General features: G+C 40.5%; 1 protein-coding gene across 3 annotated transcripts in view; it reads left to right on the top strand.

Moving 5' to 3' along the window:
* dnajc11a (DnaJ (Hsp40) homolog, subfamily C, member 11a) overlaps window positions 1-23732 on the top strand; it is a 45090-nt gene that overhangs the window by 6982 nt on the left and 14376 nt on the right. For 2 of the 3 annotated variants that reach the window (XM_043675988.1, XM_043675989.1), the window contains exons 2-9: window positions 10842-10971; window positions 12148-12221; window positions 13257-13358; window positions 13964-14089; window positions 15040-15162; window positions 17291-17364; window positions 20226-20415; window positions 23489-23574. In XM_043675988.1, coding sequence (XP_043531923.1) covers window positions 10842-10971; window positions 12148-12221; window positions 13257-13358; window positions 13964-14089; window positions 15040-15162; window positions 17291-17364; window positions 20226-20415; window positions 23489-23574 — 905 coding nt within the window. Of the gene's footprint in view, window positions 1-9940; window positions 9964-10841; window positions 10972-12147; window positions 12222-13256; window positions 13359-13963; window positions 14090-15039; window positions 15163-17290; window positions 17365-20225; window positions 20416-23488; window positions 23575-23732 lie in introns of those variants that run through there. The other variant, XM_043675991.1, reaches the window with a different exon arrangement.

Genomic DNA, 23732 nt, shown 5'->3' with positions numbered 1-23732 from the left:
AAATTTCATTCACCCTCCAATATATTCTATTGATAACACACTGACAGTGTGGGATTGACAGATGTAGCTTGTTATGATCTGGGTGGAGATGGTACCTTGCCCTGTACAACCACTACAGACGTAAGTTGTCATTCATCAAATGTTGAACATCTGACCTTAAGGACTCATCTGTGATGGATGATTCAATCTGCTGTCTCAATGAATTCAATATTCACGAGAAATGAAACTGTTCACTTATATCACATAATCAATAGATTATTAAATAATTTGTCAAATAACTAGGGAGAGAAGGTCATTCTTGAAGTGCCTATTCAGGGATCTTCACTTCTAATTTAGTTTTATATTAATAACTGTATGTAATATGATTGTATGGATCAAAGGTTCGAACAATATTTTACTTTTAAACTTTGATTCCCTGTCATGTTTCTTGTCTATTTTGGCTTGCTTTTGTCAGGTGATGGGTGCAGGTATAATGATATAGGTTAGCTTCTCTCCCAAGCTGTCAGAATTAATTGACAGATTTTTCATTGCAGTATTAGTATTGATGCATATCATCAAGATTGCTCTAAAATGGTGCATCGTATTCTGGCCTTTCTTGGTGTGGCTGATAATGTGGCTTTCATTTTTAGTAGGGTAGATGAAGAAGAGGCCGTCGTTCTGAAGGCTAATTGGTCGAGTTGATCCAGATGCAGACTGCTTTCATGTGCTTTGTAGTGCTGACTAAATGGGCTGGGAATATTGCTTGGTGTCAACCATGTTGAATGAGAGATAAGGAAGTAGTTTCCCAAACAATGAATTATCTTTCTAAAATAAACTGTAATTTCTGGTCATTTAAACATCATTAGATAAAGATTTATGTTTTGGGTGTTTATCTTTTGTTCAAATTGGAAAGATCTATTTTGCACCCTGCTTCCAGTGATTCCAGTTTCAGCTTTATTTTACAAAATGCTACTTAATGCCATTGGACCTTTTTTAAAAAATATGGTTTTGAATAATGTTTACAAAAATAAAGCTTTGGAAAAAAATTCCTATCTGTCCTTTGATGAGGCTTCATTGAAGAACCTAGTGGTCAAAGTTAAAGTCTCAACCAATGTCTTACTGAAAGCTTGCCCATTGGAATGCAGTGAACTGCATTGTAAATAGACAGGGCATAGATCAGCACCTGTGTCTCTCCACACTTTGAATTCCTGATTTTATTTGTTGTTGCTGGAGGTCCTGCTGCTTTAGACTGGAAGAAAGCAAAATTCTGGGTGAATTGTTCAATTAATTACTCCTGTTTTCACGTGGCCTCTTCACTTACTGTTGAGGTTCTGGCTGCTTCCCAACTCTTAACTGTCTTTTTGTCAGAACACAAGTTTCTGGAAGCAAATCCCTGATGCCTCTTAGCAAACATGCTGAACATGTATGTATTGATTGAAATGGTGTACCAGAAGTCTAATACTGTAGTTAGTTTTACCGTGGAATGATGCACCACTGATACTGCTCATTAGTTTTCCTGTTACATTTGAGATACAGAAAATGTTTTGCACTGGGCTAAAACTATTGATCAAATTTGTTTGTAAGCAAGATCTGAACTCTTGAATAGTGAAGGGTCTTGACAAAGTAAACTTAAGAGAAACTACTCCTGTTGGCAGAAGAAGTGAGAACCAAAGGACACTGAGTTTAGATGATTGGCAAGGAAGCAAACTGGGTCTGAGGAAAAACATTTTACATAATAATATGATGTTATCAGTTAAATTTGGCTTGATGATATTGTTGCTGGACTATTAATCCAGAGACACTGTCGTGTTCTGAAGACATGGGTTCAAATCTTGCCATGGCTAATGGTGGAATTAAGAGTCTAATGATGATCATGAAACCAATGTTGAATGTTGTGGGGGGAAAAAAGCATTTGGTTCACTGTCCTAAAGAGAAGGAAATCTGCCGTCTTTACCTGGTCTGGCCTATATTTGACTCCAGATCTGCAACAATATGGTTGACTTTTAACTGCCCTGCAGGCAATCAGGGATTGACAGTAAATTCTGGCCAGCCAGTGATGCCCACATTACCTGAATTAATAAAACAACAGTCTGGAATGCAACACCTGAGTGTATTGAAGCAGATAAAGTTAGGAGCTTTGAAGTATTTGGATAAGCTCTTGAAAAGATTTTCAGGACATTGGGGCAAGTGTAAGGAAGTGAGAAAGCCTGCATGGGCACGATGGACTAAACTGTCTCTAATTGTGCTGTAACCATTCTATGATTTGATATATCAACTCCTTCACATTTGAAACTTCACTACTCATTATAGAGACAAGTAATTTGAAAAACCCTAGTTTGTTGACCGTGTGTATCTCTTGAGATCATTCTTTCAAGTAGAAACAGCCTTTGAAGAATGGATATATTGTTTCTCAGGTTTTAGAAAATATATTATTTGTCACTCAAAAATATAGTGTGAACAATCTCTGGGGTTCTTTTTTGCTTTTGATATCTAATCACTATAAACTATTTTGGGTGCCTGCCACAATTCTACAAGCACTAATATTTGAAAACTGAGATTGGTAAATAACTGGATTCGATCCTGATTATAATAAATGATGCCTCTAATGGCTGGCCCTGTCTCTCTTTGCCCCTACCCGAGTGCCAAATATATGTCTTGGCTGGATTGTCTTATTGAGGAGAAAGGCATTGTACTTTGTTTATACATAGAACATAACAGCACAGACAGGCCCTTTGGCCCTCGATGTTATGCCGACCCGTGAACTAATCTAAGCCCATCCCCTACACTATCCCATCATATCTAAGGATTGTTTAAATATCACTAATGTGGCTGAGTGAACTACATTGGCAGGCAGGGCATTCCATGCCTTTACCACACTCTGAGTAAAGAATCTTCCTCTGACATCTGTCTTAAATCTATCACCCCTCCATTTGTAGCTATGCCCTCCTCGTACAAGCTGACATCATCATCCTAAGAAAGAGACTTTCACTGTCTACCCTATCTAATCCTCTGATCATCTTGTATGGTTCTATCAAATCCCCTCTGAGCCTTCTTTTCTCTCAGCCTTTCCTCATAAGATCTTCTCTCTAGACCAGGCAACATTCTGGTAAATCTCCTCTGCACCTTTTCCAATGCTTCCACATCCTTCATGTAATGGGCAACCAGAACGGTAGCTGAAAATATATTGCTGGAAAAGCACAGCAGGTCAGGCAGCATCCAAGGAACAGGAGAATCGACGTTTCGGGCATAAGCCCTTCTTCAGGAACGGTACACAATATTCCAAGTGTGACTGCACTAGTGTTTTGTTTTGCTGCAGCATGACATTACGGCTCCAGAACTCAATCCCACTACCAATAAAACCTAACGCACAGTGTGCCTTCTTAACAGCACTGTCAACCTGGGTGGCAACTTTCAAGGATCTATGTACATGGACTCCAATATCCCTCTGCACATCCACACTACCAAGAATCTTTCCATTGACCCAGTACCATCCTGTTATTCTTACCAAAGCGAATCACCTCACATTTATCTGCCTTGAACTCCATTTGCCACCTCTCAGCCCAATTCTACAGTTTATCCAAGTCCCTCTGCAATCTGCAACATTCTTCCACACATCCACTACTCCACCAAGTTTAGTGTCATCTGCAAACTTACTAATCCATCTACCTATGCCTGTGTCCAAGTCATTTATAAAAATGACAAACAGCGGTGGTCCCAAAACACATCCTTGTGGCACAGCACTAGTAACCAGACTCCAGGCTGAATGTTTTCCATCAAACACCACTCACTGCCTTTTTCCAGAAAGCTCGTTTCTAATCCAGACTGCTAAATCTTCCTCCATCCCATGCCTCTGCATTTTCTCCACCCTTCAGGCTCTCTGCCTGTATTCCTGATGAAGGGCTTATGCCCGAAACGTCGATTTTACTGCTCCTCGGATGCTACCTGAACTGCTGTGCTTTTCCAGCACAACTCTAATCTAGACCCCCATTTTCTCCAAATGCCTACCATGTGGAAGCTTATCAAAGGCTTTACTGAAGTCCATGTACACCACGTCAACTGCCCTACCCTCATCCACATGCTTGGTCACCTTCTCAAAAAAACTCAGTGAGGTTTGTGAGACATGACCTGCCCTTGACAAAACCATGTTGACTATCTGCAATCAAATGATTGCGTGCAAGATGACTATAAATCCTATCTCTCATAATCCTTTCCAAAACTTTTCCTCCAACAGATGTAAGACTCACTGCTCTATAATTACCTGGGTCATCTCTATTGCCCTTCTTGAACAAGGGCACAATATTTGCAATCCTCCAGTCCTCTGGTACTAAACCTGTAGACAATGATGACTCAAAGATCAAAGCCAAATGCTGCAACATCTCCTCCCTAGCTTCCCAGAGAATCCTCAGATAAATCCCATCCGGCCCAGGGGACTTGTCTACTTTCACTCCTTCTAGAATTGTTGTCAGCTCTTCCTTACTAACCTTGATCCTTTCTACTCTAATATCTTGTATATCATTCTTCTCCTCTACAATATTCTGCTTTTCCTGAGTGAAAACCGATTGAAAAATATTCACTTAAAACCTCTCTGACCTCCATAGGGTCCACACACAATTTCCACTTCTGTCTTTGACTGACCCTATTCCTACCCTAGTCATCCTTTTGTTCCTCACTATAGAATCTATAGAAAGATTTAGGGTTCTCCTTTATTCTACCTGCTAAAGACTGCTCAAATCCTCTCCTTGCTCTTCTTAACTCTCTCTCTTTAAATCTTTCCTAGCTAATCTGTATTTCACCATCACCTCATCTGAACTATCTCATCTTAAAGTCACATAAGCCTCCTTCTTCCGCTTAACAAGGGATGCAATTTCTTTAGTAAATCATGGTTCCCTTACCTTATCACCTCCTTGATACATACATGCCTGACAGGGATGTATGTATCAAGGACACACAATATCTGTTCCTTAAACCACCTCCACATTTTGACTGTCCCCATCCCCTGCATTTTGCTACTCCATTCTATGCATCCTAAATCTTGCCTAATCACATTATAATTGCCCTTCCCCCATCAATAACTCTTGCTCTGTAGCATGTACCTATCCCTTTCCATTGCTAAACCAAACATAATAGAATTATGGTCACTCTCTCCAAAGTGCTCACCTACCACTAAATCAAACACCTGGCCTAGTTCATTACCATGCACAAGATCCAGTGTGGCCTCCTCTCTTGTTGGCCCTTCAACATAATGTGCCAGGAAACCCTCCTGCACACAGAGTGTCATGGTGTCATAGAGGTGTACAGCATGGAAACAGACCGGTCGGTCCAACTCGTTCATGCCTACCAGATATCCTATTGGACAAAACCTGATCCATCCTACGTACTAGAGTTATAGCATTTCCAGTCAATGTTGGGGAAGTTAGAGTCCCCCATAGTGACCACCCTTTTACTTTCACTCCTACCCAGAAACACTTTGCCAATCCTCTCCTCCATATCCCTGGAACTCTAGATATTATAACCCCTCTAGTTCAAGCGAAGACTGTCCTGTTTGTAGAGGTCCCACCTTCCCTAGAATGACCCCCAATTTTCCATGTAGCTGATACCCTCCCTTCTGCAGCCACATGTTCAGCTGATCTCTCTCCCCATTCCTTGCCTTGCTATCATGTGGCACAGGTAACAAACCAGAGATAACAACTCTGTTCTCAATGATACATTGATGGTAACAGAATACAGAAATATTTTCTTTTGAGATACTTTGATCTATCAAAGCACTGCATAATAGCTGGGATAATCTTGACTACGAATTTTTTTCTGCTGGAGCACAACGTGGTTTACATTTCATCACACTTTCACAATAATATGAAGTTTTGCAGGCTGTTTAACAGTCTGACATGCTGCAACATGAACACTGGTTCTTGGGCTACAACTCTTTTTTATCCTAATTGTTGGGGTCTTACTGGATAGAGTCCCACAACCCACTTAATGAGGGGATCACTCACAACACATTCACAATGTTGGACATTGACCCAAAAATTTAACCACTGATTCTGATGTCCACTTGCTATTGCTGTCTCAAGTGGGGTTTAAACTTAGGTTAAATATTTTCCAATCGATCTGTTCAGACTAGACCTTTGGAACAGATTGATTGATTAGATTTGGGTTCCCTGGCTCAGTGGTAGGTACACTAAGACTGTACCATAAAAGTCCTTTAAAATTAGAATGTTCTGGCTCCTTGGGAATATTACCTTTTTAACTAGTGAGGTTTAAGGAGAAATAGCAGTACTGTATCTTGCTGCAGTCAATGTATCACAGCTGGGGAGCAAGACAATGGAACCCAAAGGCACAGAGCAATAAGTGATCTGAAAGCTGTAGACAAGGCAGGTCTCAAATACTCTTGCTCTTTATTAGTTCACAGCTTAAAGAATTTTGAATAAAGTTATGGATGAGTTGGCCAGTGAGTAACTGCATGAATGATTGTGGCACAATTGTTCAGGACTGATATTCTTCCATATTTGAGCACCCCACTAACATTTACTCCAGGTTAACATATGAAGGATGATCACTGGGTGAGGTCAAGAAAGGCAATAAATTCTAAAGCTAGATCCTTTCCTTGGTTTTATTGTTAATGGGTATTGCTGTGGAGGATCAAGAAAGCAGTGTTCAGAAAATTAATGATCCTGCTGAAACACTCTTCCAAGAGAAAAGTGGTAGAAGAACAGTTTGTCTCTTGAGCTCATGAGTTTTAAACTACTAATTCTACCAACAAGTTCCACTTTCCAAAACATTCACAAGGAAAATTTGTTGCAAATGATGACAAACTAATACTGACTGCAGAAAGTATATGTTAATGACTGTGTCTAACAGCTTTTGGAGCCTATCATCTTTCTTTTTGACTATTTTAGTCAAAGGTGATTACCTTTGTTGTTTAACTTCCTTATGCTTGTTTTGATGGCTTTTTAGTTCTATTGAGTGAGAAACATGACTATCCAAGCAAGGAAGATCCCCAGTTCCCACCTCTTGCTGTGCTTGCTGATCACAGCAGTGAAAATAGCAAGAGTGTTTTAGTGGATTTGAATGTTTCTGGAGCCAGGTGAAAAATCTTGAGTGAGATATTGGGGCTTAATTTGTAAACTAGTGACTCCTACCTTTAAAGTGTCATCATGTGAGGGTATGATCAAGCTGTGCTGTTTATCTCTAGTTGATTTTTAAAATTCTTTCAAAAGATGTGGGCTTTGCTGGCAAACATTTTTTATCCATCTTTAGTAACCCCTGAGAAGGTGATGGTGAGCTGCTTTCTTAAACTACTAGAGTCCATGTAATGTTGAGAAGAAGTTTGACCTAATGGCAGAGAGACAATGGCAACATAGTTCTCAGTCAAGGTGATGTGTGACTTGGAAAGAAACTTGCAAGGTGTTGGGACTCTATCAACACTCTGTTTAGTTTCCTCCCTGGCTATGCAGGCCTCCATGGCTCATGTGCATCAGCGGCTTCTGAAACTGGAAGTTAACGCCACAATCAATGAGCCAACACTAATCACTGTGCATGGAACCTTGAAGTGGCTGTGCATTACTTCGAGGTATTTTAGTTCTGCTGCCCTTGTCGTTCTAGTTTGTAGAGATTGCAGGTTACAAAGATGCTTTTGAACATGTCTTGGTGAGTTCATCTTGCAGATGATATCAATTGTTGCCACTCTGTGTCCCTGGTGGAGGAAGTTAATCTTTAAAATGGTGGCTGGCGTGCCAATTAAACAAGCTGTCTTGTACTGTATAGTACTGAGTTCCTTAGGTGGTGTTGGATTCATCTCGGCAAGTGGAGAATATTTCATTTCACTCTTGATGTGCTTTAGATGGTGGGCAGACATTAGGAAGTCGGAGATAAGTTACTTGCTGCAGAATTCTCAGCCTCTGACCTGCTCATTATATTTATGGCTGGTGCAGTTAAATTCCTCATCAGTAACCACAAGATTTTGAAATTGAAGGATTCAGCATGAATGTTGCTTGCCATTATCAGTCCTCGTCTGCATACAACCATGTACATTTCAGTATCTGAGCAGTTGTGAATATTATTGAATGTTGTGCAATCATCAGCAAACATCTCAACTTTTTGATGGAGGTGAGATCATGAATGCAACTAAAGCTGTTGGTGTTTCGATAAAGGACACTACCCTGAGGATGTTTTATGGCTCAGATGACTGGCTTCCAAAATCTACTACCATTCCTTTTGCTAGATATGACTTTAATTAAGGCAAAGTTTTTTTTTCCCATCTCCTACTGACTTCAATTTTGCTAGAGTTTCTTGATACCACCTTTATTCAAATGCTGCCTTGATGTCATGGGAGGTCACTCTCATCTCGGGCGGCACGGTGGCACAGTGGTTAGCACTGCTGCCTCACAGCGCCAAAGACCCGGGTTCAATTCCCGCCTCAGGCGACTGACTGTGTGGAGTTTGCACATTCTCCCCGTGTCTGCGTGGGTTTCCTCCGGGTGCTCCGGTTTCCTCCCACAGTCCAAAGATGTGCAGGTCAGGTGAATTGGCCATGCTAAATTGCCTGTAGTGTTAGGTAAGGGGTAAATGTAGGGGTATGGGTGGGTTTCGCTTCGGCAGGTCGGTGTGGACTTGTTGGGCCGAAGGGCCTGTTTCCACACTGTAATCTAATCTAATCTAAAATCTAATCTCACTTCTTAGATTCAGGTCTTTTGTCAAGTTCTAGACTATGGCTGTAATGAATGGTCTTGATAGAACCCAAACTGCGTATAATTGATCAAGTTGTTTCTGGATAAATGCTTTTGTTGTACTTCAGTGACCCCTTCCCTCACTTTGATGATCAAGAGTAGACTAGGGAAACAATTAACTGAGTTGGATTTGACTTTTGTTTGTGGACAGCACTAACCAGGGCAAGTTTCCATGTTGATGGATAGATGCTATTGTTGTAATTCATAGAACCCAACCCATCAGCCCATCCAGTCCACACCAACCCTCCAAAGAGCATCATACCCAGACCACCACCATCCCCCACCCATCCCTGTACCCTAGCCCCATAACCCTGCTAATCCACATAATCTGCACATCCCTGGACAATGCAGGACAATTTAGCATGGCCAATCCACCTAACCTAGTTATATTGGAACAGCTTGATTGGAATAGTTCTGGTGTATAAGTTTTCAGTGCTACTACCAGAATATTGTTAGGGCCCATTTTCTTGGCAGTATCCATATGTGTTCAGTTTCTTATAAAGTAAATCAAATTAATTGATGACTGGCATCCACGATGCTGGTGACCTCTGATAAATTGGGGAGTAAGAGGCAAAGTAAGTTTTCCCTCTTGTTGGTCTCTCACAACCTGCTGCAGACCAAATCCAGCAGCTATGTCCTTCAGGACTCATTCAATTTGGTCAGTATTTGTGCATCAAGCCACACTTGATGATCGACCTTTAAATCTCCACCCACAGTGCATTCTGCATACCTTTGCCATCCTCGGTGCTTCTTCCAATTGATGTTAACATGGAGGAGTATTGATTCACCAGCTGAAGGAGGGCAGTAGGTACAAATTTAAAATTATAATTAGTAAATCTAGAATTAAAATCTTTACTCATTAATAATGACAATGAAACTAGCATTGATTGTAAAGACTTATTTTGTTCACTAACATTGTTTTGGGAAGGAAATCTGCTATCCAGTCCTGGCCTGGATGTGACACCTGACCCACAGTAATGGTCAACTCTTAAATAGCCCTGTTGACTCTAGAGAGTCCTTCTTACTAACCACTTTCAATTCCAACATTGAGAGAGTTGTACCACAGACCAATAGCAGATGAAAGCAATAGGTAATCAGCAGGAGATTCCTTTGCTTGAGACATCATGTGGTCCAGAGTCAACATCAGAGGCAAATCCCATCCGACTGTATACCACTGTGCTGTCACCTCTAGATCTGTGCTGCTGCTGGACAGGGCATAACAGGATTTTTGGTGTTAGTGGTGTCTGATATATTGATGGTAAGTGTGTACATTTAGTGTGTATAATTATGTAAGGCTGGTGCTTGAATAAATATTAACAAATGTCTGCATCTATTCTTGACTCATTGCAGAAGATTGATTGCTATGATTGTCAACAATCTCATCACTGTTATATCAGGCAACTACTGGTATGATAGGAGGTGAATTAGATTGACCAGGATTTATTTTTCATCCAGCAAGTCTTTTTGTCCAGACCCTTGTATGAAGAATGACCACTTGGTTGAAATTCCAAAAGACATTTGTTCCCTGTGGAACAATGGCTTAATAGAAGTAGAAATGAAATTGTCAACAAAATAGTTGACAAAAGTATGAGAAAACAACTTCTGACATTGCATTTAATTTCAGGTTTTCAGTGCTTCGAATTATGTACCTCAGTCTCCCTGCAGAACTAAGAATAGATTTGCCACATCCACTTGACATGTGTAATAAATGTTCTGGCTATTCTTTCAAAAGATGATCATGATTGTGTGAGTGAGAGAGAAGCTGAGAGGGAATTTGAAGGTACTGAAATCATGATAGTTTTCATCTGTATGACTGTGTACCACTTAACTTGTTAAGTCAATCTGATGAGCCCTAAAGAGTAAATGAGAAGTTCGTAATTTAGCACTCAGCTTTTCAATGAGGTAGACAGTGTCAGAATGGCTGTACCTGTCATCTTCCATGCCAACAACCCCAGTGCTTCATATGTAGACTAAACAGAGAGAATTGAGTGAATTTTCCAAAAAAAGTATCTAATGACCAAAATTATGTTTTTTGGATCAAGCAGCACCACTATCATCTTGACTCTATCAGGTTACTTTGAAACAACACTTTCTGTTTTTTTAATATAATTTTGCTGATCTGTCTGTTTTTTGCAGGCCACACAAGATGAACTGAAGGCTGCCTATCGCCGGTTGTGTATGCTGTATCACCCAGACAAGCACCGAGATCCTGAACTGAAACAACAAGCAGAGACTCTCTTCAATCTTGTACATCAGGCATATGAAGGCAAGTACCTTGGGTCATGGAAAAATTAAGTGCTTTCTCTCTGTTCCCCCATCACCACCTATTTTGCCAGTGTTATGGGAAAAATCACCAGTCTCGGAGTCAGAATCGGGATCCAATAACAAAATTTATTGTACAAAGAAACTGGAGCTCTAGGGAGAGAGAGACATTCGTCGACATGGCTGTCAGCTGTGGGCCTCGTCTCACTCTCGGAGCACATGTCATGATATTTTATACCTTTTGTGGTACAATTATTTAAGTATCAAGTCTTTGTACAACATGGTTTGTTTACAGAAAACGTTACAAAATTAGTGTCAGTTTCAGTGGTCGTGATTGTTCTTCCTGAGAAGGAAGATCATTTTCCATTACTGCAGATCTGAAGTATGAACACTTCTATACAAGCAGTGTCAGGTAGTTAACATTGCTATTGAAGGTAGTGGCTGGACTCAGGCACTTGGGCAGCAGTAGCCGTTACTGATGTGTATCCTCTTCCCCATCCACCTTAAACTAATCATCTATGCTCTATGTCTATTGTGCTGGTATCCTGTTAGCCTTAGGCAGTATCTGTATATTTTTGGCTGTATTTTTCCATGTAATGGCTCAGCAGCCATCTTGTGTGCTACGTGACCAATTTATGGCTCAGTGGCCATCTTGTGTCTGTGTCAACCCCCCATTTCATCAGTAACTTTACTCAGTTCGTACATTGCATTTGTAACAATCCCAAATTATTTTTTTCCATAGTAGCTGCGGGAGTTGTGGACCAATTCACAGTGTGGCACATCAATTTCCCATCTTCCCTTTGCAAACAAGAAGCAGGTTGCAGATCACCCTTCTGAAAGCAAAAAGAAAAATAAAATGTCCCTTAATTCCCGCTTGTATTTTATAGTCTTTTGTATAGTGCTCTCCTGTTCTGTTTGCTCCCTTTTGTTCTCCTAGCTTGCTTTTACTTTTCTCTTTCACCCTCACCCTCTTCCCCCTTCCCCTCCCTGTTTCTCATATTCTTCGTCTTTATCTCTTTCTCTCTCGCCCTCTCTGTCTCTCAAAATCCTCCTACAACCTGGGCTACAACTATTTGAATATGGAATCGTGTATTGCGTCCCTTGTGCATCATGACTCTTCTGATTTTCAAAGATCAGTTTGTTCTGAATCCTTGTTATTTTTCTATTTTTTCCTTAACAGTACTTAGTGATCCCCAGAGCAGAGCCATCTATGACATCTATGGTAAAAAGGGCCTGGAAATGGAAGGATGGGAGGTAAGCCATTATTCTATTCCCAAAACTCACCCCATTGTAGAATGCAATTCAATTTTCTTTCGTTGCGAGCTAAAAGAGCCTTGCATGAAACAAATCTGTGTGTTCTGTGTCAGGAAGTGAGCTTGAGGCCATAGTTCAAACTATTCTCTAATTCATCAATAAATTAACAAGCCAACAGGTTTCATTTTTGGGAGGACTGATTTTAAAAACATTGTCACAGTGGTACTGCAGAAGATACCAAAATCTTGGTGGCAGTAGTGATCTAATTGCATGTTGCAAATGCTTAAAGATTTGTTTTCAGTATGATCAATTTGAAGCTTGCATATAAACTGGTGCCTGGACAACATAAGGTCAAGGAGTTTTGGAAAGTTTATGTATTAGTACAAGAGGGAGTAACAATTCAACTTTGTAAACTGTTATATTCATTGCTCAATATACAATCAGAATCTCTGTATCCTGATCTGAGTGACTCTTGTCAGTGACTTGCCTATCAGACCAATTTAATGTGTCATTAATCCATTTCAATTTTCAGCTTTCTCAATCCTGCTTTTCTGTCTGTTCTTAAGTATACTGCCTCACATCTGTGTCAAAATTCAACCAGTTGAACTTCCCTCTCCTTTCCCAATCTTCTTCACTGAAGCTATTGACTTCATGAGCATGGATGCTTTTTTTGTGCCTGTATATTGGCTTCTGGCATGATTTGTCCTCATGTGACATCTACATGTGTGCATGCTTCCCAACAGAGTTAAATTACAGCCCCCAACCTCGCTGAGATCCATTAAATACACAATAGAATGCAGAACTTAAAACATTTCAAGTTGGGTCCAGATAACACTCTCTGCCTTAACCAGCTGAGCCACCAGCTTTACCTGTTCCAAGTAGTGAAAGTTAGGTTTTACAGGGCTGCTTTTTTTTGACTTGTGTAGAAGATTTAGTCCTTCGACCCTGTATTATACAATAAACTGCAACTATTGTCTGTGACTTATCTGGCTAATGCTGTAATTTGTGAATTGATGTTTTGTTCTGTTTTTACAGGTAGTGGAAAGAAAGAAAGCGGCAGCTGAAATACGAGAAGAATTTGAGAGGCTACAACGAGAAAGGGAAGAAAGGCGATTGCAACAAAGAACAAATCCCAAGGTACACAAGGATCTGCTTAATCATTTGGAACTAAGGTCTCCGAATGATCGCATTGTATTATTCATGAAACCGTTATATTGTCATACACTTGGTGACTTTAAAACTTGAAACAGATTCAGAGGTGAATACGTGAAATTGTTTCAAAATGTGCATGTATATCTGAGTCTGTATCCTTGGTATTTTTGAAAATGAGTTACTGTAAATAGTTTCCATTATAAATCCTTTTTTCTGCAGTTAAAAAATATACTATTCTAAATTTTTCACATTCTAATTGCACACTCCCATCAATCGAGCGCTACAATGCCACAACTATTGCGATTAGAGAATAAGAGTATGTCTGGTTTCCTTTCCAAATATGGACATAGCAATTTATAATGGTAACATATAAAAATACAGAATTGTTCCCCTAAGCCTACTTCCTCTGAAAATCGGACTTGGTTTTGACTCCTTGTGCACCACTGTAAGAGATGGCTTAGCATACATATCAGCTTAAGACTGAAGTTCTTCTTTTGAATTGTTCCAAGAGCAACATGCATCAGTTGCACTGTCACGTTAGAATAGTGCATTCTCATAAATGAGTCATGACTTATTTAATTTTCTTGCAGGGTACGATAAGTGTTGGTGTGGATGCCACTGACCTCTTTGACCGCTATGATGAGGAGTTTGAAGAGCCAGGCAGTCGGTTTCCTCAGATTGAAATTAATAAAATGCACATATCACAATCTATTGAAGTAGGTATTTCAAAACCTGTCACAAAAGTTCGTAAAAGGGATAACTTTTGAAACTGTACAGTAACCCTTTCTTGATGACTTCTTAAATGCCAAATATAAATGTAAAGAGCTAAAACAAATGCTGAGCATTTCCTAATGCTGTTCCTCCTACCAACATTCTGTACTCCCAAATGATGGTTCAAGATCAAGTGACACCTCCAGATCCTGTTCTGGTTTTGAAGTATGAAGCCTTACAGACCAGGAAAGGAGGTGTTAGATAAATGGCCTTGGTTGGGGCAACAGTGTAAAACTGCAGTTACCTAATGGACTGTAGACACTGCACATTGGATAGGCACCGTCTGTTAAGCTCTTCAGATAATATGCACTGACCAGTTGTTCTTTGCTTTCAGTAATCCAGCTGTTTTGTCAGCGTTTTGAGACGAGTGCAGGAAACCTAGGAATATGAGGCATGGGTGGGAGAGTAGAGTAGAGTTGAGGCAGAGGGCAACTATAATCCTATTCAGTGGCAGACTACATGTACTGACAGGACTGAGAACCGAGCACTGACAGGAACATATACTTTCCTACTGCTCCATTTTCTTGTTTCATTGTAAAGTAATTTCAAGGTGTGGTTATACTGCCCAATACTTGCTACAGATTAGGCCCTATTATGAAGTTTAAGACATGCAGAAACTATATTGAGAAATTAATAGATGGGGAAGGTAGCTGCATTACTGCTGTTGATCACTACCTGGTAGTGGTAGGAGTGTGTTTGTGTATGTTTTGGGTTGACCTATAATCCCCTCCATAGTCAAATATTTTGTTAAGTTGCACTGTCCAGCTGACAAAACAAAATCTCCACTTGCATGATATATAACAGGACTGCTGTCATCATGGTATGCACCCCATTGTTCATCTTCAGAAGAGTAAGAAAGGTGAAGTTAATCACTAGGTTGATGTTTTTCTCGCAGGCTCCATTGACCACGACAGACACAGCTGTTCTTGCAGGGAGCCTATCAACGCAGAATGGCAATGGCGGTGGCTCAATCAATATTGCATTGAGGCGGGTAACCTCTGCAAAAGGATGGGGTGAGGTAAGGGCTGAACTTTTACTCCTTGCCGTAACAGTATACTTCGTACTTCTTGAAATTCCTTTGCAATTATTGTTTGAAATATCACTCCCAATTCAGGAGGAGTTTGCTCAGCAGTTTTGAAGTTGAACTTGGATTGTGCTTGCATATAAAAAAAAGTTGCGCAAAGTTGTTAGTTTGTACATGGTTGCTCCACAGACCATTTAGTTACTCCAAACAAAGTCTGCCTTGTTGATGAATTGAATAAGTGTTTGATCCATTGTGAATTTTCCAGATATATACATGAATTTATGTTTTGTCGCCTGTAAATTTGTGTTTTATGATTTTTTTTTTATTCGAGTGTTGTATGTTCTGCAAGGCTATGATTCACAGAAGAATGCAAACAGGTTGCTTGTGTGATGCTGCAGCAACCTAATGTGGCTGTTCACATGAAAATGGCATGCTATCAAACTCCAGATTTCATGTGTTGAAATACATAACACTTCCTTTTCATCCTTAATCAGCAGATGTGGTTGTTTTAGTTTGGGAAGTATTTGCCATCACCACCCCAAGTAATGCCCAATACATTGCTCCACTTAGCTGATTCCCATGTATCTCTTTGTATTGCTAAAGATGGAGTGCTGTGTAGCATTCTCCACTAGTAGTGCCTGTCAGATACCTGCCCGAGAACTTCAGCTGGTGTATCCATGTTGTTGCTGTCAGTTTGAGCATAGGATCATGCAGCAACAGTTTTTTTTTTCAAAAATTGCATATGATCTTGCCTTCACTACACTAATATAATCTCTGGGAATGGAGTTTAGACATAAAATGTTTGTGGGTCGAGATTTGTGTTCTGTAGTCTGAATAATATGCAGCTGTAAGTTTTGTATTTGTACTATTCCTCATTACATTTCACCGGAATGTTTTAAAGCACTGAATTTCTTTGAAAAGCAATGACTACTGCTTGACTGAACAGCAAAGCCATTTGTACAACCGCACAAAAACACAACTGGAAATGAAATGAATGAGCTGTTGTTTTTTTTCGTTTGTTTTAAAGAGAGCATGTTATCCAAGGCACAGGGGGATCTCTCTGTTCTTAAGTGTCCTGAAATTTTTAATGTTCACCTCTGTATTTGCATTTCACCCTTCAAGTGAACTTGTATAATCAAGTCTGAAGTGGTGCCTGAACCCCCCCCCCCCCGTTCTCAATTCAGTTGCAAGAAAACTATTGACACAACAAATCAGTAAGAATTGGTGATAGCATCTCCTCCACCATAATCCTCAACACCAGCGCCCCGCAAGGCTGCGTATTCAGCCCTATACTGTAGCACTCCTTATGCTCTCACAACTGGGTGGTCAAATTTCACCTCCGCTCCATTTACAAGTTTGATGAACACGCTGCCGTTGTAGGTTGGATCTCCAACAATGACAAGACAGAGTACCGGAAAGAGACTGAGTGCCCAGTAGCTTGGTGTAAAGACAACAATCTCTCCATCAATGACAGCAAAATGAAGGAGCTGGTCATTGACTTCAGGAAGCAGAGTGGAGGGAACGCCCCTGTCTGCACCAGTGGTGCTGAGATAGAGATGGTCCAGAGCGTCAAGCTCCCAGGAGTGATAATCACCAACAATCTGTCCTGGTCCACCCATGTCAAGAAAGTCCAACAACACCTCTACTTTCTCAGGAGGCGAAGGAAATTAGCCATGTCCACAACGACTCTTACCAATTTTTATAAGTGCACCATGAAAGCATCCTAGCTGGATGCTTCACAGCATGGTTTGGCAACTGCTGTTCTCAAAACCACAAACTACGGAGAGTAATGAACACAGCCCAGTCCATCATGCAAGCCAGCATTCCATCCATTAGCTTTATCTATACTTCCTACTTCCATGGGAAAGTAATCAAGGACCCCTCCCCTCCCAATTATACTCTCTTCCACATTCTTCTGCACGATGTTCCACGACCTAATGCACTTGCAATCTGCATGTAGAACATGCAAAACAGCACTTCACTGTACCTCGGCAGATGTGACAACAATAAATCAAATCAAAATGAACAATATAAAACCCTGATATTAAAGCTGTCATAAAGTTAACAAGAGTCTGGATTTTTCCATTAAATCTTGATTACTCCCTCATTTTATGTTTGACAGTTGGAGTTTGGAGCAGGAGATATTCAAGGGCCTTTATTTGGGATGAAAATATTTAGAAACATCACTTCGCAAAGGTAGGTGACATAAGCAAGTTCCAATTTTAATTTCAAGTAGACTTGAACATTGCTATTAGTATTTTGCTCTGTATTCACCAGAAATTGCTGTGTTCTAGATCTCCATTATCCTTTGTGTGAATATGAACTTCTTGATTTTTCTCTTGGACTGTCAAATGCTCCCTCCTTGTTTTGGATCTCTACCTCCACATCTACCCTTTGAAATCCTTAGGGCGGCATGGTGGCTCAGTGGTTAGCACTGCTGCCTCACAGCACCAGGGGCCCGAGTTCGATTCCAACCTTAAACAACTGTTTGTGTGGAGTTTACACAATCTCTATGTCTGCATGGGTTTTCTCCATGTGCTTCGATTTCCTCCCACAATCCAAAGATGTGTAGATTAGGTAGATTAGCCATGAGAAGTGCAGGGCTACGGGGATATGATAGAAAGTGGGTCTTGGTGGGGTGCTCTTCGGGGATGGGTCTAGGGAGGATGCTGTTCAGAGGATCGGCATGTACGCGATGGGCTGAATGGCCTGCTTCCACACTGTAAGGATTCTGTGATCCCTCAATCATGTCAAATATTCCAATTGCCCTTCCAATATTTTAAGCTCCAGGGGAATACGCCTAAGATTGCACAACCTGTCTTCATTACTGTATTTATACACAGTTCATGAATAGGCAATGTACCTCGCTCTAAAGCCAGTAGAGTCATAGAGATGGACAGCATGGAAACAGACTCTTCAGTCCAATTCGTCCATGCTGACCAAATATCCTAACCTAATCTAGTCCCATTTGCCAGCACTTGACCCACATCCTTCCAAACCCTTCCTATTCATATAACCATCCAGATGCCTTTTAAATGCTGTAATTGCACCAGCCTCCACCACTTCCTCTGGCAGCTCATTCCATACACGCACCATGCATGAAAAAGTTGCCCCTTAGGTCCCTTTTGAATTTTTCCCCCCTCATCCTAAACCTATGTCCTTTAGTTCTGGACTCCTCCAACCCAGGGAAAAGACTTTGTCTATTTATCCTATCCATGCCCCTCATGATTTTATAAGGTCACCCCTCAGCCTCTGACACTCCAGAGAAAACAACCCCAGCCTGTTCAGCCTCTCCCTATAGCTCAAACCCTCCAACCCTGGCAACATCCTTATAAATCTTTCTGAACCCTCTCAAGTTTCACATGATCGTCCTGATAGGAAGGAGACCAGAATTGCACACAATTTTGCAAAAGTGGCCTAACCGATGTCCTGTACAGCTGCAAATCTTTCTTGAGCTGCAGGCACTGCACTGCTTAAAATTAAAAGTTTAAAAATGTGGTCCATGCGTTGATGCTGATACAGTGTAATTTCAGCTGGCTCCTCTTCATAATACTTGCTCCATAATCCTTGATTGATAGTTGGGAAATACGTGGAAATCTGGCTAGATTCTTGCCAATTCTGGCAGATAGTCAGACAGCAGCAAAAGCAGTCGAGTAGTGGCCATTCTCCACAATTCTCCCTATTAGGAAATGACTGATCTTTTGTATGAAAAAATTAGAAAATTAAACTCCTGGGATCATGATTGACAAATTGAAAGAAAAATATTCAGTGATAGTAAGTAAAACAAATCAGATGTGGGGGACATTTTTATAGAATTGATATTGAGCGGAAATGGTGACGTAATCCAGCAACATTGTAAATCGTTGCCATGTATAGTTCTGGTCACCACTGTACCAAAGGAAGTAGGTGATCGTAAAGGTACAGAAGACAGCAATGATTGAAAGGATAGAGAGTTTGGATTATGAGGACTGATTATGTCTTCTCTAGAATAAAAAAGGTGATCTAATCTTTAGCATTGTAAAGGAACTGCATAAAATAGGACATGGCCAGCTGTTTTACACTGTCCAGAACAAAAGAACTACAAGAACACAACCTGCACATTTTAGTGTAGTAAATTCAAAACTAATCTAGAGGAACATTATTTCAGTAACAAAGTGACCAGTCTGTAGATCCCGCACCACCGGGCGATGGTACAATTTGTATTGATTCATCTCAATACAAATTAGAAACACTTATTTCAGCAAATGATAATTGGGGATGAAGTATGTCAGTAATTTGACACACGACATCATGAGTGGTGTATGCTCTGGCAAAAATTAGTTTAGACACATGATTTTCAGAGTTCTCCATTACCATGGATTTCCTGGAGGCAAGTTAGCCAATTGGCCATTCCAGATTGTGGAAATTGAACCTTTTGTTTCAAATTCAATAGAAACTTAGTTAATGATGACTGTTCCCCTCCATCCAGCGTTCATGCTGTTTTCTGGAGTAGAGCAACTGATCGTGTGGCCATACAATTTAGAGTTGAATCATACAGCAATCAAGGTCAAGCAGAAAAGCAAACCTGCTGCAACAAAGCCTTGTTAGGGGGAAAATTCCCTTATTAGCTGAGAATATTAAATTAACCTGTTCTCAAAAGTTTGATTCACCTTTGCCAGATAATGGGTAAGTAAATATGCAGCTAACAGACTATGGAACCATACTATCCAGAAGGACTGGACACGATCTCTAGCCAGTTGCTGATTTATCTGATCTCCATTGAGTACTGCTAGTAACTACATGGGTTAGGAAGGGACAAATCAGGTAGGATTTCCATACCTAACCACTGCCATTGGTTAACCCTACCTTCTGTCATTTTCTGGCACTTGTGAAAATTATTTGGGTATGGGCAAGGTCTGGCTTGACTGATTTGGAACCTATATTTAAGTTTACACATGATCAACAGCTACTCTGGCAACCTAAGAAGGTGGAAAATTAGGAACAATCAACTTTTTGTTTAAACAGAACAGCAGCCTTCACTGACAAATGTTCTTTCTCTTTTTCTCGACCCGATACAGTTTTATCACCACTCATTGTGGGCTACAGTTTTCATCTCGTGGAATCCGTCCTGGCTTGACCACAGTCCTAGCACGAAACCTGGACAAGAACACAATGGGCTACCTGCAGTGGCGCTGGGGTAGTCAGTCTGCCATGAATACCAGTCTAGTAAGAGACACGAAGACCAGTCACCTTACATTAGCCTTACAGGTAATGTAAATTTAAGCAATTTAAAACCTGTACTATTGTCTCTTGTATCCATCATACACATAACATTCAGTTCAAAGTATCTCTTCCTTCCTCCTGGTAATTTGAGGGGGCAATGAAACACAGTGATACTGTTACACAACTAGTAATCTAGAAACCCAGGTAATGATCTGGAGATCTGAGCTTGAATCCCATCATGTTAGAAGATGAAATTCAAATTCATAAAATCTAGAATAGAAAATGTAATGATGATTGAAATCATTGTCAGTTGTTGTAAAAAGAAACGACTGGTTCACTAATGTCCTTTGGTCAAGGAAATCTGCCAGTCTTTCTTGGTTTAATTGACATATCACTAGGCGAGACTAGATTAGATTAGATTAGAATAGATTACTACAGCCCTACTTCGGCCCTACAAGTCCACACCGACCCGCTGAAGTGCAACCCACCCAAACCCATTCCCCTACATTTACCCCTGCCCCTAACACTACGGGCAATTTAACATGGCCAATTATCCTAACCTGCACATTTTTGGACTGTGGGAGGAAACCAGAGCACCCGGAGGAAACCCACGCAGACTCTGGGAGAATGTGCAAACTCCACACAGTCAGTCGTCTGAGGCGGGAATTGAACCTGGGTCTCTGGCGCTGTGAGGCAGCAGTGCTAACCGCTGTGCTGTCCACTAGTGAAACCATAGCCTGACATTGTCATATTCTTGGAATCATAATTTGCAAATCATGTCCCATATACCATTAACACCATCCCTGAGTATGTCCTGTCTCACCAGAACAAGAGACCCAGCAAAGGTGACAGCACAGAGATATACACATTAGGGAGAGAGTTTCCCTTGGTCCAGACCGCTCAAGGTCTCATGGCATCCAGTCAGACAAGGAAACCTTCTTCTGATTACCAGACACACCTCAGCTCATTAATCAGATCTTCTCCATGTGGAACACCACTTGGAGGAAATATTCAAGGTCAGTGTCCATCTCCAAGAGTTGCTCAACAGCACCACTACTGACTGAGCTGATGAAGTCCTAAGGGGAGGCAATGGCCAAGTGGTATTATCACTGGACTGTTAATCCAGAAACCCAGGTAGAATTCTGCTTCGAATCCTGGAATTTGAATTCAATTTACAAAACTCTGGAATTAATGATGACCATGAAACCATTGCTAATTGTCGAATAAACACACCTGGTTCACTCATATTGTGGACTAATGTGACTCCAAAGCCAGAGCAATGTGGGTTAGTCTTAAGTGCCCTTCTGGGATGAGCAATAAATGCTGGCTTAGTCATCAACGCCCACATCCCATGAATGAATTAAAGGGTTTTTTTTAAACAGCTGCAAGATGGGGTCTGCAGCAAGTAGTAAGGGAATCAACAAGAGGGCAAAACATACTTGATCTCATCCACACCAATCTGCCTATTGCAGGTGCATTTGTCCACGATAAAGTCAGTAGGAATAGTTCTTGTGGAGATAAAGTCCCATTTTCACTTTGAGGATACTCCTCATGGTGTTATGTCATGCTATCACTGTAACTAAATAGGATAGATTTGGAGTAAATCTTGCAGCACAAGAATGAGCATCCATAATGCAGTGTGGGGCATTGGCAGCAGAATTGTACATAATTGTAACACAGTCTACAATGTCGTGGACTGGCATATCCCCCATTCTACCACTACCATTAAGGCAGTGTTGAACCTTGGTTCAGTGAAGAATGCAGGACAGTATGTCATGAAAAGAATCAAACATACCTAAAAATGGGTGTCTACCTGGTGAAACCACTGCACACAAATACTTATATGCCAACAGCAAAAGCAGCATGTGATAGACAGAGCTAAGCAATTCCTCAACCAGTGGATGCAGTTCTAGCTGCATCCAGTTGTGAATAGTAATGGACAATTAAAACAACTCACAAGAGGAAGAGGCTACAAATGATAGGGAGCTCAGCATATCTGTGCAAACGATAAGGCAGTAATGTTCACTTTTGCAAGTGTTTCAGCCAGAAATATCAAGCTGCAGATCCATCTCAACCTCTTCCTGAGGTCCCCAGTATCACAGATGGAAGTCGTCAGTTAGTTTGATTCACTTTGTGTGATATCAAGAACTGATTAAAGGCACTGGATGCTGCAAAGGCTTTCTACACATTTCCATTTGAAACTCTGTCAGGATAGCTACTACACTGGTTAAGTACAGAGTAAAGATCACTCCATGCTGTTCCATCAAATCTCTCCAGACATTTAACCGAGGTTGCAACCATATTTAAGCTTCCTCCACATTGTCCTATCAAACACTGTCAGGAGTAGTGTGGAGAGAGTTTATATTGTATCGAACCCATGTAGCACTTGACCTAGGAGTTCTGATAATTAGGTAACTGATTCTGTGACCGAGTTGAGCAGAGCTCAAAATCTTGGCTCCATTCATGATGGTCACAGTACAAGTTCAGTATGGGTTGGAAATAGTTCATTTTACACTGTTGTAAGTTCAACCATGCTCAAGTAACATTTACATCTGTCACTTCTACATCTTTGATTAACAGATTAGCAGCTTGTGTCCAGTTAAAAGTATGTTATTTAATGCGGCTTGATGCTTTCCAAATCCATCTTACATTGGCCTTCTGTAACTTGTACATAGTAGACACTTTTATCCGATCAGCCTGGTAAGGGTTTAAACCAGATCCCTTAAAGTAAATCTGATGAGTCACCCTGTACCCCACTACCAATCCTTAATATCACTGAGTAATCCCCATCCAAATCGCTCATAATCCATTACATTAGAACCTTTCGTAAGTAAGGAGGACAAAACTATAAACGGTACTCCAAAGTTAGACCTCATCTACGTTTTATACAATATTTGTAAAACATCCCTACTCGTATTCCATTCTTTTCGCAATAAACAACAGCATTACACCCTTAATTACTTGCTGTACCTGTGTACTGACTTCTTATGATTAATATAACAAGACACCCAGATCCCTGTGTACCTCCAAGTTCTGTGATTTTTCTACATTAAAACAATACGCTGCTTCAGTCTGTTTCACATTTTTCCACATACTAATTTTGCTGATTTGTTTACAGCTCGGAATTCCTCATTCATTTATGCTAATCAGCTACCAATACAAGTTCCAGGATGATGATCAAACCAGAATAAAGGGGACAATCAAGTAAGCTTTTTTTTGTTGTAATTTTAAATATAAATTATTTAGACTGTATAAGAAACAGGCAATTCTAATGCACAACGTACAATATTAAATATTTATTAAAGCAAGGTAACTTTAATAATAATTAGAAGGTTAATGGTTTCAAGTGTTTCTAAGAATAA

Source organism: Chiloscyllium plagiosum, chromosome 34, assembly GCF_004010195.1.
Source record: "Chiloscyllium plagiosum isolate BGI_BamShark_2017 chromosome 34, ASM401019v2, whole genome shotgun sequence".
Classification (NCBI taxonomy): domain Eukaryota; kingdom Metazoa; phylum Chordata; class Chondrichthyes; order Orectolobiformes; family Hemiscylliidae; genus Chiloscyllium; species Chiloscyllium plagiosum.
The sequence above is the reverse complement of the archived record's forward strand: the minus strand, read 5'-3'. Positions and strand labels throughout refer to the sequence as shown.